The sequence below is a fragment of the Syngnathoides biaculeatus genome, chromosome 12 (genome assembly GCF_019802595.1).
Source record: "Syngnathoides biaculeatus isolate LvHL_M chromosome 12, ASM1980259v1, whole genome shotgun sequence".
NCBI lineage: Eukaryota > Metazoa > Chordata > Actinopteri > Syngnathiformes > Syngnathidae > Syngnathoides > Syngnathoides biaculeatus.
In genome coordinates this window covers 26,946,233-26,963,271 of record NC_084651.1, presented here as the reverse complement: position 1 = coordinate 26,963,271, position 17,039 = coordinate 26,946,233, and the positions used below count along the sequence as shown (strand labels likewise).

At 42.0% G+C, this 17,039-nt stretch overlaps 1 protein-coding gene across 4 annotated transcripts in view; it reads left to right on the top strand.

Annotated features, from left to right (window-relative positions):
* The window catches only part of LOC133510171 (core histone macro-H2A.2), a 34,290-nt gene that overhangs the window by 4,437 nt on the left and 12,814 nt on the right, over positions 1-17,039 (top strand). For 2 of the 4 annotated variants that reach the window (XM_061837926.1, XM_061837927.1), the window contains exons 2-8: positions 911-1,088; positions 5,110-5,216; positions 5,452-5,649; positions 5,799-5,903; positions 8,015-8,114; positions 8,193-8,282; positions 15,626-15,800. In XM_061837926.1, the coding sequence (XP_061693910.1) occupies positions 917-1,088; positions 5,110-5,216; positions 5,452-5,649; positions 5,799-5,903; positions 8,015-8,114; positions 8,193-8,282; positions 15,626-15,800 (947 nt within the window). In that variant the 5' untranslated portion in view covers positions 911-916. The remainder of the gene's footprint in view (positions 1-910; positions 1,089-5,109; positions 5,217-5,451; positions 5,650-5,798; positions 5,904-8,014; positions 8,115-8,192; positions 8,283-15,625; positions 15,801-17,039) is intronic. The other 2 variants (XM_061837928.1, XM_061837929.1) reach the window with 2 other exon arrangements.

Sequence of the window (17,039 nt, the reverse complement as noted above, 5' to 3'; positions counted from 1 at the left end):
CAATTTAGCATCTCCAGTTAATGCATGTTTTTGGGATGTGGGAGGAAACCAGAGTGCCCAGAGAATTCATATATCAAGACATCATATCAACTGGCTTGGAACATTGCAAGGGCCACTAACCCATACAATGAAAGGGAATTTATTAAAAAATGCCTCGGTGACGTTGCTGAAATCTCGTGTCCTGCAAACAACAATTTTAAACAAATGGTGTCAGACCGGCGAAGCAGCTGTAGAGATTTGGCCTCACAGGTCTGAGGACCAGGGTTCAAAACCCGATCCCGCCTGTGTGGACTTTGTATGTTCTCCGGAGTCCATGTGAATCTTCAAAGTCCATTACTCTTCAAAAATCCACAAACTCAAAAAAAAAAAAAAAAAAAAAAAAAAAAAAAAAAAAAAACATTCACCCTGCTTGCCATCTTGTCCAACCTTGACCAAATCATCTTGCGTCCCTCTCAGGGTGGACGTGACGAAAGCTTTATGTACAGATGTATTGGGACACTTTAAAGCCATGCAAACTCTGGGAGGTGAATTTAAAGAAAACATTGCAGCAGGCCACAAGAGGGCTGGCCCAAACTACCCCTCCAAAGTTGGAAGTACAGAATGAATGAACCAGCTGTCTTATTTGCATATCTTCCCGCATGCATATCATAAAGATGCGTAGCTGCACACTTTTCTGTCAGAAATTATGTATGGGACAACTAATACACCTTTACATCACACAAGCCAAACCTATGGTATGGAACATCCACAATAAAAAAACAGTACCACACTGTCAAATCGATACCTAACAGACTATGTCAATTCAAATTGGACATTCATATCTTTAGAAAGGCAGAAAAATACAGTTTGTGTCCAAGTGTCTCCTTTTGATTTAACTTAATTCTTTCTCTTCCCTAATTTGATTTTCCAGATCAAGATGTCTGCCAGAGGGGGGAAAAAGAAGGCCACCAAGCTGTCTCGTTCAACCCGTGCAGGGGTCATCTTCCCTGTTGGCCGAATGATGAGGTACCTGCGCACTGGCACACATAAATATCGCATTGGCATGGGGGCACCTGTCTACATGGCAGCAGTCATCGAGTACTTGGCAGGTAGGATAACAGCACAATGTCTCAAATATTTTTTTTTTTCTGCAATGCCTTCCATTTAAACATATTTTTGCTAAATACTTCCCCAATCCAATGAAGTTGGGACATTGTGTTAAATATAAAATTATAATACTACACAATGATTTGCAAATTATCTTCAACCTTTATTGAATTCAATACACTACAAAGACAAGATATTTTAATGTTGAAACTGATTAAATTTGCTTTTAGATGATCATCATTAACTTGGAATTTTATGCCGTCAACATGTTTCCAAAACGTAGGGACAGTGTCATGTTTACCATTATGTTACATCACCTTTTGTTTTAACAACAATCTTGATTCATGTACAGCTTCTGCTCTTCAACATTCCGCTTTCAGCATTAAACCTTTAGATACATTTCAACATTCATGGTGCCTTCACAGATGTTTAAAGGTCTACCGACACGTAGCATGATTTTTAGGACGTTTTTAATAGTTAAAAAAAAAAAAAAAAAGGCAGCTGGAATAGACCCATCTGTTTTTTCAACACACGTCAGGATGTTGTTGTATATGGATTTTTGCATCTCCCGCCATGAAAATCGTCTTGCAGCGTTCGCACGCGGCCCTAAAAGTCCCTAAAAACCCCTAAATTTTCGAAGGTGCATTTAGGGGCTCCTGAAAGTCCTTAAAAAGCCGTGAAAACTGGTCAAGCCCCTAAAAAGGCCTTAAATTAAAGAAAATCATAGGGAGGACCTCTACCGCCAAAATTCTCCCGAAAAAAAAAAGATATTTTATCTTAAAAAAAATAGCGATCCGTTTGGCGTCCAAAACAGCCGGAAATTGTCAACGGAAGTCACCGTGTTGAAAACTTGTCGCCATCTTGTCGATATTCCATTGTTTGTTTCTGTGAGTAGGCATTTCACTTCGTCTTCGTTACGACGTAGCGTAGTTCTTTCATCGATCCAACTTGTATAATGGGGAAGTGCATTTTTCAATATGCTTGGGTTGAAAGTAAGGAGTTCGGGAGCTGGGTTCGTCGAGATCCAAAAGATCGGCACATGTTTTACTGCCATCTGTGCAAGCAGAGTTACCAGCTTGAAAAGATGGGCGTCAAAGCGCTGGAGTCGCACCGGAAAAACAGGAGACATGCTGATTTGGCGAAGACTCTCTCATCTTCCGTTGGTATGAATCTGTTTCTAAAATATCAAGATAGTGAAGCATCAACTTCAGGCAGTGGTACTAGCAGTGCATGCGCACTTACAGTTGTCCAGTCATCGACTTCAACCAGCCGGAAGTCAGGCTTTATGAACGTAGTTCAATACACGAAGACGGACTCGTTAAAGGCAGAGATCGTGTGGACTTTAAAAGTGATCTGCAACCATTAAAGTTACAAATCTTGTGAAAATAATTCGAAAGTGTTTGCAGTCATGTTCCCAGACAGTGACATTGCTAAAAACTACCACTGTGGGGAAAGGAAGACTTCGTACCTGGCTACATTTGGCATCGCTGCCCACTCTCATCTCTACTGCCTCAAAGCCAAAAAAGCCAGAATAGAGACTGTCATATCAACGCTTATTGAGAAGGCTGACAGGCTGTGTGAGGGGCAGAAGAAAAGAGGAATCTGAGGTTTATCACCGAGGCCAATTCACTCAGAGGCAGACCAAAGGACAAGAGAGCCACTTTGGCACCTCTGCAGCAACAAATAGAGGAGGCACTGGGTAGGCTCAAGCAGCTAGAGTAGGGGTGCTGAGACAGACATCAGTAGAAGACATTTGTGTATATAGTTGCAATTGTAGTTAGTCTGTTTTTCTGGAGATTGATGGCACCATTGGGTGAGTCTTTTTTCCGTACTCTTGATTTCCCACGATGGCCCTAAATTTTTCGTGTCAGGCCTAAATTTTTTCCGTGTCGGTCCTAAATTTTTCGTGTCAGCCCCTAAGAATGCCCCTAAAAAGCTCTTAAATTTTTTGGGTCGGACTGAGTATGAACCCTGTCTTGAGGCATTTGTGTTGGAGAAGAACCAGGAAGTGACATTTTTTACAGTAGCGGGGTCAACTGTTTATATTGGTTTATACCTATTGTACCGGCGAAAAATTACTTATTATTTTTTTCTTCGTGTTGCTGGATTTTGCTTGAACACTCGGGAGGATGGATTCACTCTTCCACTTTTCCAAAACACCCGGTTCGTTGTGAAAAATGGATTGCACGAGTGAAAACGACAAGAGCTTTGTGGGTTCTAAATGACAGGTAGGTGTGTATAAACCTATTAAAAAAATAATTGTCGTGGGGGACCAATTTGTCTCACAGTTTATAGCATATGTTACATGTGAATTTAGAATAAATCCTCATGGTCAAACCGGCAACATATAACAAAGCACTTGTATTGCGTTTAAGACAATTTAATCACACATACGATACAATACAAAACAAAACAATAAAATAGAAGTACAAAGACAGTTTAGTAGCGCGTAACACGAGCTAACTAGCTAACTAGACATATCGTCACCAAACTGGCCCCGGTCACTTCACTTGCTTCTGAGATGTTCTCTTCTTCAAAAAAAGAGCTTCAGTCTCAGAAGGGGCGTCAGAAAAATCAGAAAATCTCTCATTCATCTGGCATAGCAGGTGGCTTAGCATGTTTCTATGGTGACTGTCCCAGTGTGACGTCAGTTTATGACATGACAGGCAATATGGCTGCCACTGGGATGTTGAGTGAGACTTCCGGAACTTTGCGCATGAACGACACGCTCTCCGCTCATTTTTTTTTTTTCGTATCGACATTGAAGTAAATGCTATTATATGTAGTTTTCATAACAATATCTATTTTAAAATATATATCGGGATATCGGTAGACCTTTAAGATACCCATGCCATTGGAACTAACAGCCCCACACCATGACAGATTGTGGCTTCAGTGTCAGAAGGGGCGTCAGTAAAAATAAAGTAAAAGTAATACAATAATTTCAATCTAATAGCAACTTTGTTTATTGCCTTGTCGTGTGTCTTTTGATGTTGTACTGTACATTTCTGACTGCCAATAGTTATTTAAAAAAAACCCTAGTTCCTGCAACTTTCCATGTCTCATGTACAGGAAATACACTGAAGCATCTACAGAATATTATTCATAGTTGTGCATGTGAGTGTGAATGGTGCGAAGACCTGCGACTGATTGGTGAGAAGTTCAGATTGTACCTTGTGCATTCTGAAATCATGAAGAGCCCCTTCATTTTTTTTCAACTAATGCTTTATTCTCATGATTTCTTATTTTTTTGTCGGGGGCAGGGGTCATATCAGTCTAATCTATTGTTTTGCATTGTTAATACCACTCCATCAATCGGCCACATACCTCTGTAAGAGTGACACGAGGCAAGTGTGGTGTAGGGCCTAAATGCAGAACAGCAACCCATTGCAATATTGAAAATGACTACATATAATAATGGCTTTAAGATCAGCCGTGACAGCTCACTTTTAAAGTCAGGATACAGATTGGTCAATCTCACAGTTGAGAGGTTTATGGCTTAAAAATTTGGAAGGGTTTTTTTGGGCCAAAGTGATCCACTGCTCTGTAATATACAGGAACGGTCTTATGTAATTGTTGTCTTAAATCCTAATTCATAGACAACAGGGTGGGGAAAACCACACTCCGTTGTCTTTGTAGCAGAATCCCCAATATCCACGGCAACTGGGGGACAAATGTTTTAAAGGCAAGGCCAGATGCAGAAGGCTGAGCAAAAATCCACAGGGACAGGCACCCTTGGTAGGGCAGAACTCATAGGTGGAAAGTGGAGTGTATTCATGGGGTAGGGTTGAAGTGTTTTGTGTGGATGGCTGTCAAACACTGACATGATTGCATCATCAACAAAGCCTTAACTTAAGATTTGGTTGACTGTGACTGGCAGACTTTGATTGGCTGACATGCCAGACTATTAGAAAGAGAGAGCAAAAGAATGGCTCATCTTTTCTACAACTGTTTCCAAGAGAATCGAAAGAGAAATTAACATACTCGACGTGTCATGGATTTCCACTGTTTTCTCCCTTGTAGCTGAGATTCTGGAGTTAGCCGGAAATGCTGCACGAGACAACAAGAAAGGCAGAATAACTCCAAGACATATTAAGTTGGCTGTGGCCAACGATGAGGAGCTTAACCAGGTAACTGCTTTCTAGGACGAGCTTCAGGTAAAATGAAGACTTTATGTTAAACTCAAAAGTACTTTGTAGTCTAATGCGTTATATGTGACATTTGTTTATGTACACAACCAGTATAAGTGGGTTCTGTGGTGCAGATTTATACATTACATACAGTATAGTGATAAATTAAGAAATAGTACAATGCAATATAAAAAGACCTTTCAGTATGAGATGGTTCAAAGGTAATGTTTGCTAGCTTCTTCGGGGTGTGACCATATCAAATGGAGGAGTGCTGCCTCGCATTCACCCAGAACTTCTTTCCAAGAAGAGAGGAAGCAGAGTCAAAGTGGACAGCCAAACATCTGTCCCCGAGAAGCAGGAATTACGCTCCAAAAACACCAAACCCGTCAAACCCTTGAAAAAGGTTAAGGGCAAACGAGGCCGAAAGTCAAAGGTTGGTCACCCGAGTGTGTACACTAGTTATTAAAGCTACGCCGGCAAATTTTGACTTCATACTGTGTGCAACAATGTCATTATTTTGGTTAAGGCGTTATGTGTAATTTGAGTTTCATTGTTCTGTTTTTGTTTCTCCATATGGTAAAGAACATAGACAATGACAAAGAATCTGTACCAAACTCCACAGTGGAAGATGGTCCAGGAGATGGATTTACCATCCTCTCAGCCAAGAGCCTGTTCCTGGGTCAAAAGGTAATACAGTTAGCCCTTGTTTACCACAGCTAGAGAACCCTGCATTAAATGGAATTTGTGAAATGGTTTATTATATTAATCGCTCTATATACATTTATAGATTCCATAAATGTAATACTGCATGTTACAGCATAAATAACTGGTAGTTATTTGATATGTCCATTTGAGGTGACCTTTCTCCAAAATGGGATGCCTATTAACAGCAGGTGTGCTGTGCTTGAATGACTTGGAACAACAGCCCATGCAGAAATAAACAGAACAGTGAACAGGCCATTTCCCACCTTAAAGGTCTAAATATTTCAAAAATTCTCAACACAACAGAAATGAAATAAATTAGCGCCAAAGTGCACATTTTCTTTGTAATCAGAATGCCTCCGAGGCTCTGTTGAAGCTGCTTCAGTGTGACGTCACGCCAAGAAGATTTTATGGAATGCTCTGTGGAAGAGATAAGAACTGAAGAGGAGGAATTTTGTTATTCTTCCCATGTTTGAAAAACATCCCATGCAGGTGTAATTCAACCATATATGTTCAAACCCGAGTTGACCAATGCAACACAAGAACAGGATTCGGCGAGACCTGACGAAGTTGACGTGGAACTTCGCATCTGAAACACAGACTGGTAGGTGCGTCAAGAAATCTACGTACACACTTGTTGACAAAGTAATCTAATTCGAACACATTTAAATGTCAGATGCTGCTTGCACATAACAGAGAGTCGTTTGTTGTTGTTGTACTAGCGACGAGCAAGTTGGCAAAAAACAAAAATCGAAACCTTTGGTATCGTTCTGCGTTTAAAGATCACATGTTTATAGGCCATTCTTTGTGTTAGTTACATGCATTTAGCCCGTATTTGAAATAATGCATCTAACACTTGAGAGCACACACTGCTGTAGTCGAATTTCAGGAAGACCTCAGCGTCAACAGTAGACTAACTTTATACAATGTCAAAATTTCGTCACCTCATAATCATATGGATACGGATATTAGCTAACATATATATCTGTATCGGTATTGTGCTTACATTTAAAACGAGGTCGATACTTGTCAATACGAAACAATGGAACACGTATGTACTTACTTGCTACCGAAGCCAAGTGAACACTGTCCCAGGTTTTCAAAGCAGTCCTCTGTGAAATGGTTGGAACATATTACTGTCCACTTTGATTTTTAAGTCCAATGTGCCCACTTTGTCTTCACTAACCTGGTCCATAACCTGCCCATCTGTTCATCTTTCGGCCATTCATGTAAGATGACTCTGTCAGTGTTTGAAACAGAACAGCCGTATACAACACACTTCCATTTTTAGCTTTTTCACTCTCTGGCTAAATGTTGTCGTGACGTGACGTCAAATTCCAGGGAGTTACGGAACTTGACGAATCTAAGTGACATTTTGAACAAAATTTCGAGACTGACTTTGACGCTAATTCTTTTCATTTCTGTTGTGTCGAGAATTTTTAAAATATTTTTGCATGAAATTTTAGCTACATTTGTATGATAGACAAATAAAATACATTTCTGCTGGATTAGACCTTTAAGCACTGACTGGAAATATACTCAGAGGATGGCATTATGGCAGCCCAAGTATTGACAGTCATGATGTTTTTAACGTCACTACTTTGTTTGGAGAAAATTAAACTGAACATTGCTCTCAACTTGTATTGTTCTGATCTGTATTTGCATTAGTTATTCATTAGCCTAGGGTTTGTATTTGTGAATTTATTTCATGAAACTGACTGGCTTGTTTTTTAACAATAGCTTTCCTTAATGTTCTTTTTATCCTCAAGCAATTTGGCGTCTTACTACATGTATTGGTTTAGATTACTCAATAGGATTTCTTATTCTACTAAGAATAAGACCCCGTATTGTCACCCCATTAAAACCATATAGCCATTAAAGAACTGTATTAGAGATCAGCAAGTGAGTAACTATACTACATTGACAAAAATGCACTGGAATGCACTGAATCAGGAATGTTAACTGTGAGATAGTGACAGATTACTGTACACTGAAAGCCAGATTTCTTTTACTTTGGGCTAATATGTCTGCATTTTAAGTCTCACTATTAAACTAAGTGGTACTCATACTGAACTGGTGATGATTGGGAACCACAGCTTTCTCTTACAGTGACAGAAATCAACAAAATTGGAATGATGAAGGTTGATGCTATAATTAACCCAGCAAATGCAGAGATGGACCTCAAAGATGGTATAGGTGAGTAGGCAGCACTTTGAAGACATTATTCTGCATTCTATGCACTCATCTAATATGTTGTTGCTGTGTTGCTGGCAGGCAACGCTTTGGAAAAAGCAGGAGGCCAAGAATTCCTGCAAGACGTGAAGGAGCTACGGAAAGCACACGGACCATTGGAGGTGGCATCTGGTACTGACTGTATCCATCTTTTATCCCATTGTCTGTACACTGGTGTGTGAAAACAGTGTTAGTGTGTTTTGCTGTCGGGATGTGTTTAGAATTGTGAAGTGCAATTGAATTTAAAGCTTTAATCTGCAATTCTTGCCGCCCCATGGAATTCAGCAATATAACAAAAGGCTGTGCCAAGTCCAACCGGTCCCCCACCTCCCCACACAAATCTTTAGCTATTTATAATGTACCTATAGTTTAAATTAAAAAAAAAAAAAGACCTGTGACCAAAATGTACACAAGCAGTATATGTATATACGTATGATTGTGCCTCTCACGGGCCGTTCAAATAAGTGAGTATCTTTTAAAATACTGTCTTGCTCCCACATCCCGATTCTGTAGCAAACTCCTTCTTCCAACTATTAATTTAGTGGTTCATTGTTTAATAAATGTGCTAAATTGCAATATACCGTTTGTGGAGCATTGAAAGTGCCTCCACATATCCAATGACTCAATGTGCGTGGGGGTGTTGCTTCACAGACATTGAAGAGTTTTTCATCTGTCATACTGCTCTTACGTTTTTCTCATCTCATGTCTCTGGACCTCAGCTGTACCTCACTGGGGACTGATGTCCATAGGGAGATTCAGGAAGTAGAGGCAGCTGGCCATGAGAAACTCCTCAAGTTATGACAGGTGGTAAGGCCGGAGTAGTATTACTGTGCTCAAAGTTATAATCAAGTAGATAAAAGTTCTCACAAACCAAATTGCTGGGTCACAAGCAAGTTAACTTATGTTAAAAGAATGAGGCCAACAAAACCAATAAAAGCAGATCCGTAAGGACAAGAGGGATGCTGGGTCATGACCCACCCACACAGCAATTGGTAGCCAACAGTTCCTCAAAAAGAGGTAGATGTTGGTATTGGCCGCAATTTTTATTATTGCTTTCATTTACACTAATTATTCTTTGAATATTTTATACTACAGAACCTCAGAATAGTATTTTAGTGAGTGTTCTTCATGCACACGCTGCCCATTGCTCAGTAAAATGCATAATTTCCCTGCCTTCATTTTTTGGTGAGAATGCCAACTGGCGGGCTTTCACAAAATAAAAAATACTACTGAAGCAAGATGTTAGAGGGACTGACAGGCTTAATCAGCATTTTCTCATCTCCTTTCGTATTGGTTCGGTTGAAAATATTTAAACATTTTTTTAAAACAAGAAGTGGATCCCAGCTTTCATAGCTATTTCCATTAATATAAATGGACAGCGGAAATCATACATTTGATGATTAGCTGACAGATGATGGAAATGTGGAATTGACTCCTAATGCTTCTGCACACTGAAAGACATAGTTGAACTCGACTGAACTGTCACGCTTTGTCCATGGTGTGGCATCTGTTTTCGTGATTGGCCAATCAATTATCCACTACCTTTTTCACCGTTCAAAATTGTAATCACCAGAAGACACTTGTAAATTGCAGCCAATCTTCTTCTTCTTCTTTTCCCTTCGGCTTGTCCCGTTAGGGGTCGCCACAGCGTGTCATCTTTTGCCATCTTAGCCTATCTCCTGCATCTTCCTCTCTAACCCCAACTGCGCTCATGTCTTCCCTCACCACATCCATAAACCTTCTCTTTGGTCTTCCTCTCGCCCTTTCGCCTGGCAGCTCCATCCTCAGCACCCTTCCACCAATATACTCACTCTCTCGCCTCTGAACATGTCCAAACCATCGAAGTCTGCTCTCTCGAACCTTGTCAGCAAAACATCCAACTTTGGCTGTCCCTCTAATGAGCTCATTTCTAATCCTATCAACCTGCTCACTCCGAGCGAGAACCTCAACATCTTCATTTCTGCCACCTCCAGTTCTGCTTCCTGTTGTTTCTTCAGTGCAACCGTCTCTAATCCGTACATCATGGCTGGCCTAACCACTGTTTTGTAAACTTTGCCCTTCATCCTAGCAGAGACTCTTCTGTCACATAACACACCAAACACCTTTCGCCAGCTGTTCCAACCTGCATGGACCTGTTTCTTCACTTCCTTACCACACTCACCATTGCTCTGGATTGTTGACCCTAAATATTTGAAGTCGTCCACCCTCGCTATCTCTTCTCCCTGTAGCCTCACTCTTCCCCCTCCACTTTTCTCATTCACGCACATATATTCTGTTTTACTTCGGCTAATCTTCATTCCTCTCCTTTCCAGTGCATGTCTCCATCTTTCCAATTGTTCCTCTGCATGCTCCCTGCTTTCACTGCATATCACAATATAATCTGCGAACATCATGGTCCAAGGGGATTCCAGTCTAACCTCATCTGTCAGCCTATCCATTACCACTGCAATCAGGAAGGGGCTCAGAGCTGATCCCTGATGCAGTCCCACCTCCACCTTAAATTCCTCTGTCACACCTAAGGCAGACCTCACCATTGTTCTGCTGCCATCATACATGTCCTGTTCTATTTTAACATACTTCTCTGCCACACCAGACTTACGCATGCAGTACCACAGTTCCTCTCTTGGTACTCTGTCATAGGCCACAAAGACACAATGTAGCTCCTTCTGACCTTCTCTGTACTTTTCCACTAGCATCCTCAAGGCAAATAATGCATCTGTGGTACTCTTTCTAGGCATGAAACCATACTGTTGCTCGCAGATACTTACTTCTGTCCTGAGTCTGGATTCCACTACTTTTTCCCATAACTTCATTGTGTGGCTTATCAACTTTATTCCTCTATAGTTCCCACAGCTCTGAACATCCCCTTTGTTCTTAAAAATGGGAACTAGAACACTTTTCCTCCATTCTTCAGGCATCTTTTCGCCCGCTAGTATTCTGTTGAATAAGTTGGTCAAAAACTCAGCCATCTCTCCAAATTGTTTCCATTCCTCTACCGGTATGTCATCAGGACCAACTGCCTTTCCATTTTTCATCCTTTGTAGTGCCTTTCTGACTTCCCCCTTAGTAATCATTGCCACTTCCTGGTCCTTCACACTTGCCTCTTCAACTCTTCCTTCTCTCTCATTTTCTTCATTCATCAACTTCTCAAAGTATTCTTTCCATCTATTTAGCACACTACGGGCACCAGTCAACATATGTCAATCGCTATCCTTAATCACTAGCCTTACCACCTTTCCACCTGCTCTCTTGGATGCACAGAATATCAACCTTTCTCCTAATCATCATGTCAACCAACTCCTGAGCTTTTCCTGTCATAGTCCCAACATTCAAAGTCCCTACACTCAGTTGTAGGCTCTGTGCATTCCTCTTTTTCTTCTGACGATGGATCCGGTTTCCTCCTCTTCTTTGTCTTCGACCCACAGTAGCTGAATTGCCACCGACGCCCTGCAGGTTACCAGTACCGGGGGCGGGCGTTGTTAACCCGGGCCACGACCGATCCGGTATGGGATTCTTTAGATGAACGCTCCTATTTGTTTGGCACAGTTTTTCCGCCCGATGCCCTTCCTGACACAACCCTCTGCATTTATCCGGGCTTGGGACCGGCCTACAGATTGCACTGGTTTGTGCCCCCATAGGGCTGCATTAATTCCAGCCAATCAAAATTCATAAAAGCTTTACTCACTTTAAAAATACATTTCAGGATTTCAAGTGATTGATACAGAATGGCCGCCATGCCACCTTCATCCATCCATCCATCCATCCATCCATCCATCCATCCATCCATCTTTTTTAATGCTTGTCCTCACAAGGGTTGTGGGAGTGCTGGAGCCTATCCTAACTGTCAATGGGCAGGAGGCAGGGTACACCCTGAACTGGTTGCCAGCCAATCGCAGGACACGTGGATACAGTGTCCCTCAGTGCTATCTAGGGGCAATTTAGAGTCACCATACGAATATAGTGTACATTACGTTTTTGTAATCCTGGTGGCACAAGCTTTTTTTTTTATATACATTATATAGGACTCCTCGGTTTATAACAGTTCTGGCATACAAATTTTCACTTGAAGAACAGCAAACTGAATTGTTTTGAATTGTCACGTTTTTTCATTCTTTCTTTAGCTGTCACCTGATCATAATGGAGGGGTTTGTGTGTTCCAATGATCCTAGGAGATAAGTTGTCTGGGCCTCTATGCCCCTGGTAGGGTTACCCATGGCAAACAGGTTCTAAGTGAGGGACCAGACGAAGCACAGTATCAAAACCCCTATGAAGAGAAAAAAATATGCTGGAAGACCTTTTCACTTGCCTAGACGTGGGTCAGCAGGGCTCCCGACTGGAACCAGGCCTGGCAGTGAGGCTCAAAGGCGAGCGCTCAGTGTCCATGCCTGCACCCATAGGGGTTGGCCGAACAAAGCCTGAAAGGGTAACGTGGGTCTCTCTTACCATGGACTCACCACCTATGGGAGAAGCGATAGGGGTCGGTGCAATATAAGATGGTCAGTGGCCGGTGGTGGGGACCTTAGCGATCTAATCCCCGGCTACCAAAACTGGCTCCAGGGATTTGGACTTCCACCTCTCAGCCAGGGATTTGGTCTTTCACCTCTCAGGCAGGGAAGGAGCCCAAGCTGGTGTGTGAGGTTGAAAAGTTCTGACTAGATATCATTGGGCTCACTTCTGCACACAGCTTCGACTCTGGTATGAGTTTTTTTGAGAGGGGTTGGACTTTTGTCCACTTTAGGGTTGCCCACGCTGATAGGCACTGAGCAGGTGTGGATGGGCAATAAGAATGCCGATACCTTAGCGTTCACCCTGGTGGATGAGACGGGTGCCTCCCTTGGGTGGTGGGACTGTGCCTATTTTTGTCCCTATGCACCAAACAGCAGTTCCTAGTACCCACTCTTGTTGGAATTTGAGTGAGTGCTGGAAAGCAAAGAAAAGAAAGAAAAACAAGGGATTCCATTATTTTGCTGTGGGACTTCAATGCTCACATGGTCAATGACATGACACCTGGAAGTGCGTGATTAGGTGTACTGCTCCCCCACCCCCCGATTAGAACCAGAGTGGTGTTCTGTTGTTAGACTTCTGTGCTCATCTTGGATTTTCCATAACGAACACCATGTTCAAGCATAGGGGTGTCCAAATGTGCACTTGACACCACGACACCCTAGGTTGCAGTTTGATGATCAAGTTTGTGGTTGTCATCAGACTTACAGCAACATGTCTTGGACACGCGGATGAAGAAAGAGAAGGAGTTGTTAACTGATCACCATCTGCTGGTGAGTTGCGCCAACGTTCGTGGAAGATACGAGTCCGACTTAGCAGGCCTAAACATATTGTGAGGGTCTGCTAGGAACATCTGGCAGAATTCCCTGTGAGAAGGAGTTTTGACTGCAATCTCCGGTAGAACTTCATCCACGTTCCGGGGGAGGTGAGGACTTTCATTGCAGTTTTACTCAACGTCGGACGTTGATACACTTATCTCATACCTGTTCTAATCAAAGAAGTTTTTACATCTTGCACGACTTTTACAAGGAATAGTTTGTATAAATAGAAATGTCTCTTGTTCTTTGTTCTTTCTGCTTGGTTGTTCTTTGTTCTGTATGTCGTACCAGGGCAGCACCGTCTGTCGGAGAAAAATTACTTTGGTGTTTTTTTTACACTTGGCCAAACAAAGCTGATTCTGATACTGATTCACTCAGCAGGGGCCTTGTTCTGTGCCTCCATTGCTGAGGTGGCCGATGAGAGCTGCAGCTGTAAGGTGGTGGCAGTTCCCAAACTAATGGTGAGGGATGCTGGAAAGGTGAAGATGAAGCGCTGTTTGGCCTTTTTGTCCTGCGTGACTCCCGAGGCAGCTGATGGGTACCGGCTGGCCAAGCGGAATGTGGCTTTGGTGGTCACTAAGGCAAAAACGTGAGCATGGGAGGAATTTGCTGAGGCCATGGAGAACGACATCAGGACAACTTTGAGGAAATCCTGGTCCATCATCTGGTGTCTCAGGAGGGGGAAGCAGTGCACCATCAACACTGTGTACAGTGGGGATGAGGTGCTGTTGACCTCAACTAGGGATGTTTTGAGTCGGTGGGGAGATTAATCCTGAAGATCACCTCAAATCGCCCAACCAGTCTAAATGTGTTTTGTGGACTTCAAGAAGTTCGATCGTGTCCCTTGGGCACTCCTGTTAGGTTGCTTGGGGAGCATGGAGTACCAAACCCCCTTACATGGGCTCTATGCTCCATGGACAACCAGTGTCAGAGTTTGGTCCGCATTGCCGGCAGAAAGTTGGACTCTTTTCTTTCTTTTTTTTTTTTTTTTTTCAGTGAGAGACTCCGCCAAGGCTGCCCTTTGTGACCAATTTCTGTGGACAGAATTTCTCTGTGCAGCTGAGGGTTTAAGGAGATATGGTTTGGTAGCCTTAGTATTGCATTTCTGCTTTTTGCAGATGATGTGGTTCTCTTGGGTTCATCAAACCATGATCTCCAATTTCCACTGCAAGAGTTAACGGACAAGTTTGAAGCGGCTGGGTTAAAAATCAGCACCTCCAAATCTGACACTGTTGACTCAGTCGGAAAAGGGTGCGTTCCCTCTCCAGGTTGGGAATTCGATCCCACCCCAATTGGATGAGTTCACATATCTTTGGGTGTTGTTCACAAGTTAGGGAAAAATGGAACGAGAGAGCGACAAGTGAATCAGTGCAACTTCTGCAGCGATGCAGCCTTTGCATTGGTCTGCTTTGGTGAAGAATGAACTAAGGCGAAGTTCTCTCTTTACCGGTCTAAGTTCGTATGGTCAAAAGCTGTGGATTGTGACTGAAAGAACAATATCGCAGATACATGCGGGTGAAATGAGTTTACCCCACACGGTGTCTGGGCTTTCTCTTAGAGAGTGGGTCAGAAGCTTGGTCATCCGGGAGGATCTCAGAGTCGAGCCACTGCTCCTCTGCATTGGGAGGTGTCAGATGAGGTGGTCGGGGCATCTGTTTAGGACGCATCCTGGACGCCCCCCTGGTAGGGTGTTCTGGGCACATCCCACTGAGAGGAGACCCTGGGAACAATCCAGGACACGCTGGTTTGCCGAAGAATGACCTGGGATCCCCTCAGAAGAGCTAGAGGTTGTGGCTGGGGAAAGGAAAGTCCGGGCTTCCCAGCTAAAGCAACTGCCCCCTCGACTCAACCTCAGATAAATGGGCTTTTCACACAATAATTTTCTCTAATTTAAATTAATAAATTTAATTTCTTATCTAATTTCTCTAAAACTGTTGTGTTAATAGAGATGAGTGATAGATTATTCCACATTCTATTTTAGGCCCCAGTTTGGTTTACATCGCCACTAGACAGACCTTCAAAACTGGAAACCAAGGATCCATTAGCTTTTTCAATGAAAAAGATGAAAACAATCTACTATTATTTTCTTTTTATATATATTTTATTATTTATTTCAATAATGGTGTATTTAATCTAAGCGTTTTCCCAATGCAGTGGCTGTGAGCCAGGCCAGTGGAATGACGGCCCGCATCATCATTCACTGCAATTTTCCTCAGTGGGGATCAGAGAAGTGTGAGGAACACCTAGAAAAGACCGTGGAAAATTGCCTCTCAGCTGCAGAGGAGAAGAAGGTCAAGTCTTTGGCTTTCCCCTCACTCCCTGGTGGACGGTGAGGATGTACACACTTTGATGCGCTACATTGTTTTACACATTACCAACTTCAAACAGTTCTGGATTGTATGATGTCTGGAGATTAATAAATGAGTCAGAGATTACCACAGTACTTCAAATACAGTAATCCGTCTTTTTTGTGGTTAATTGGGACCAGAACCAGCCGCGAAAAATGAGAAACTGCGAAGTAGTGGCTACCAGAACATTTAAAATATGCCAACAGTATTTGTATTTTGCATATTTGAAACAAAAATAGGTACAGTGAAGAAAATAAGAAAAAGAAAATATTGCAAGTTCTCCCACTTAGAAATCATGAAGGGGTCTGAAATTTTCATTGTTGGTGCATGTCCACTGTGAGAGAGATAATCGAAAAAAAATATATATAAAAATCACAAGGTGCGATTTTTTAAAAATTATTTATTTGTGTGATACAGCTGCAAATAAATATTTGAACACCTATTAGCTAGAATTCTGACCCTGAAAGACCTGTTAATCCACCTTTAAAAGTCCATCTCCACTCCATGTATTATCCTGAACATGGCCAAGACCAAAGAGCTGGCCAAACATACCAGAGACTGTACCGTGATTAGTTGGTAACCTGATTTAAATTTGTCAAAAAGTCAATTTAAATTAAAGAAATTGGTGAGTTGGTTAAAAATAACCTTCTTAACAATCTTGGCTACAAAAGGAAGATTAGAGATGGGTCTGTAGTTTGCTAACAGTGAAGTGTCCAGTGCTCTTTTTTTTTTTTTTTTTAGAAGAGGCTTAAAGATAGCTACTTTAAGAGTTCAGGAAACTCGCCAGATTGATTATTTTTTGCAAATCAGCGGACACTGATATCACAATAGTTTTGAAAAAGTCAAATGGTATTGAGTAACGAAAGCTCGTTGATGGTTTCAGCTGCTGTACAGCTTTCCAGTTTTTCTTTGGTCAGCTATCAAATTCTGACATGGTAATCAAGTTTTCACTGGTTAGCTTCAGATATAGTATCATTTTGGTGATTTGTGCTAAATCAGTATTTAGCCAGATGGATTGTATTTTTTCACGAAAATAACAGTCTAAGTCCAACAAGAATTGGAGTTATATGCTCTGACTGCTTTGTTTTGTTTGCATATATCAGATGTTTTGAGTTCTGGAGCTTTTTTGATTGGGGGGGGGGGGGTCTTGTCACCCACAGCAAACAGACTGTGGGTATTGTTGCTGTCTAGCCCTGTTTTTGTTAAAATTACAAAGACAC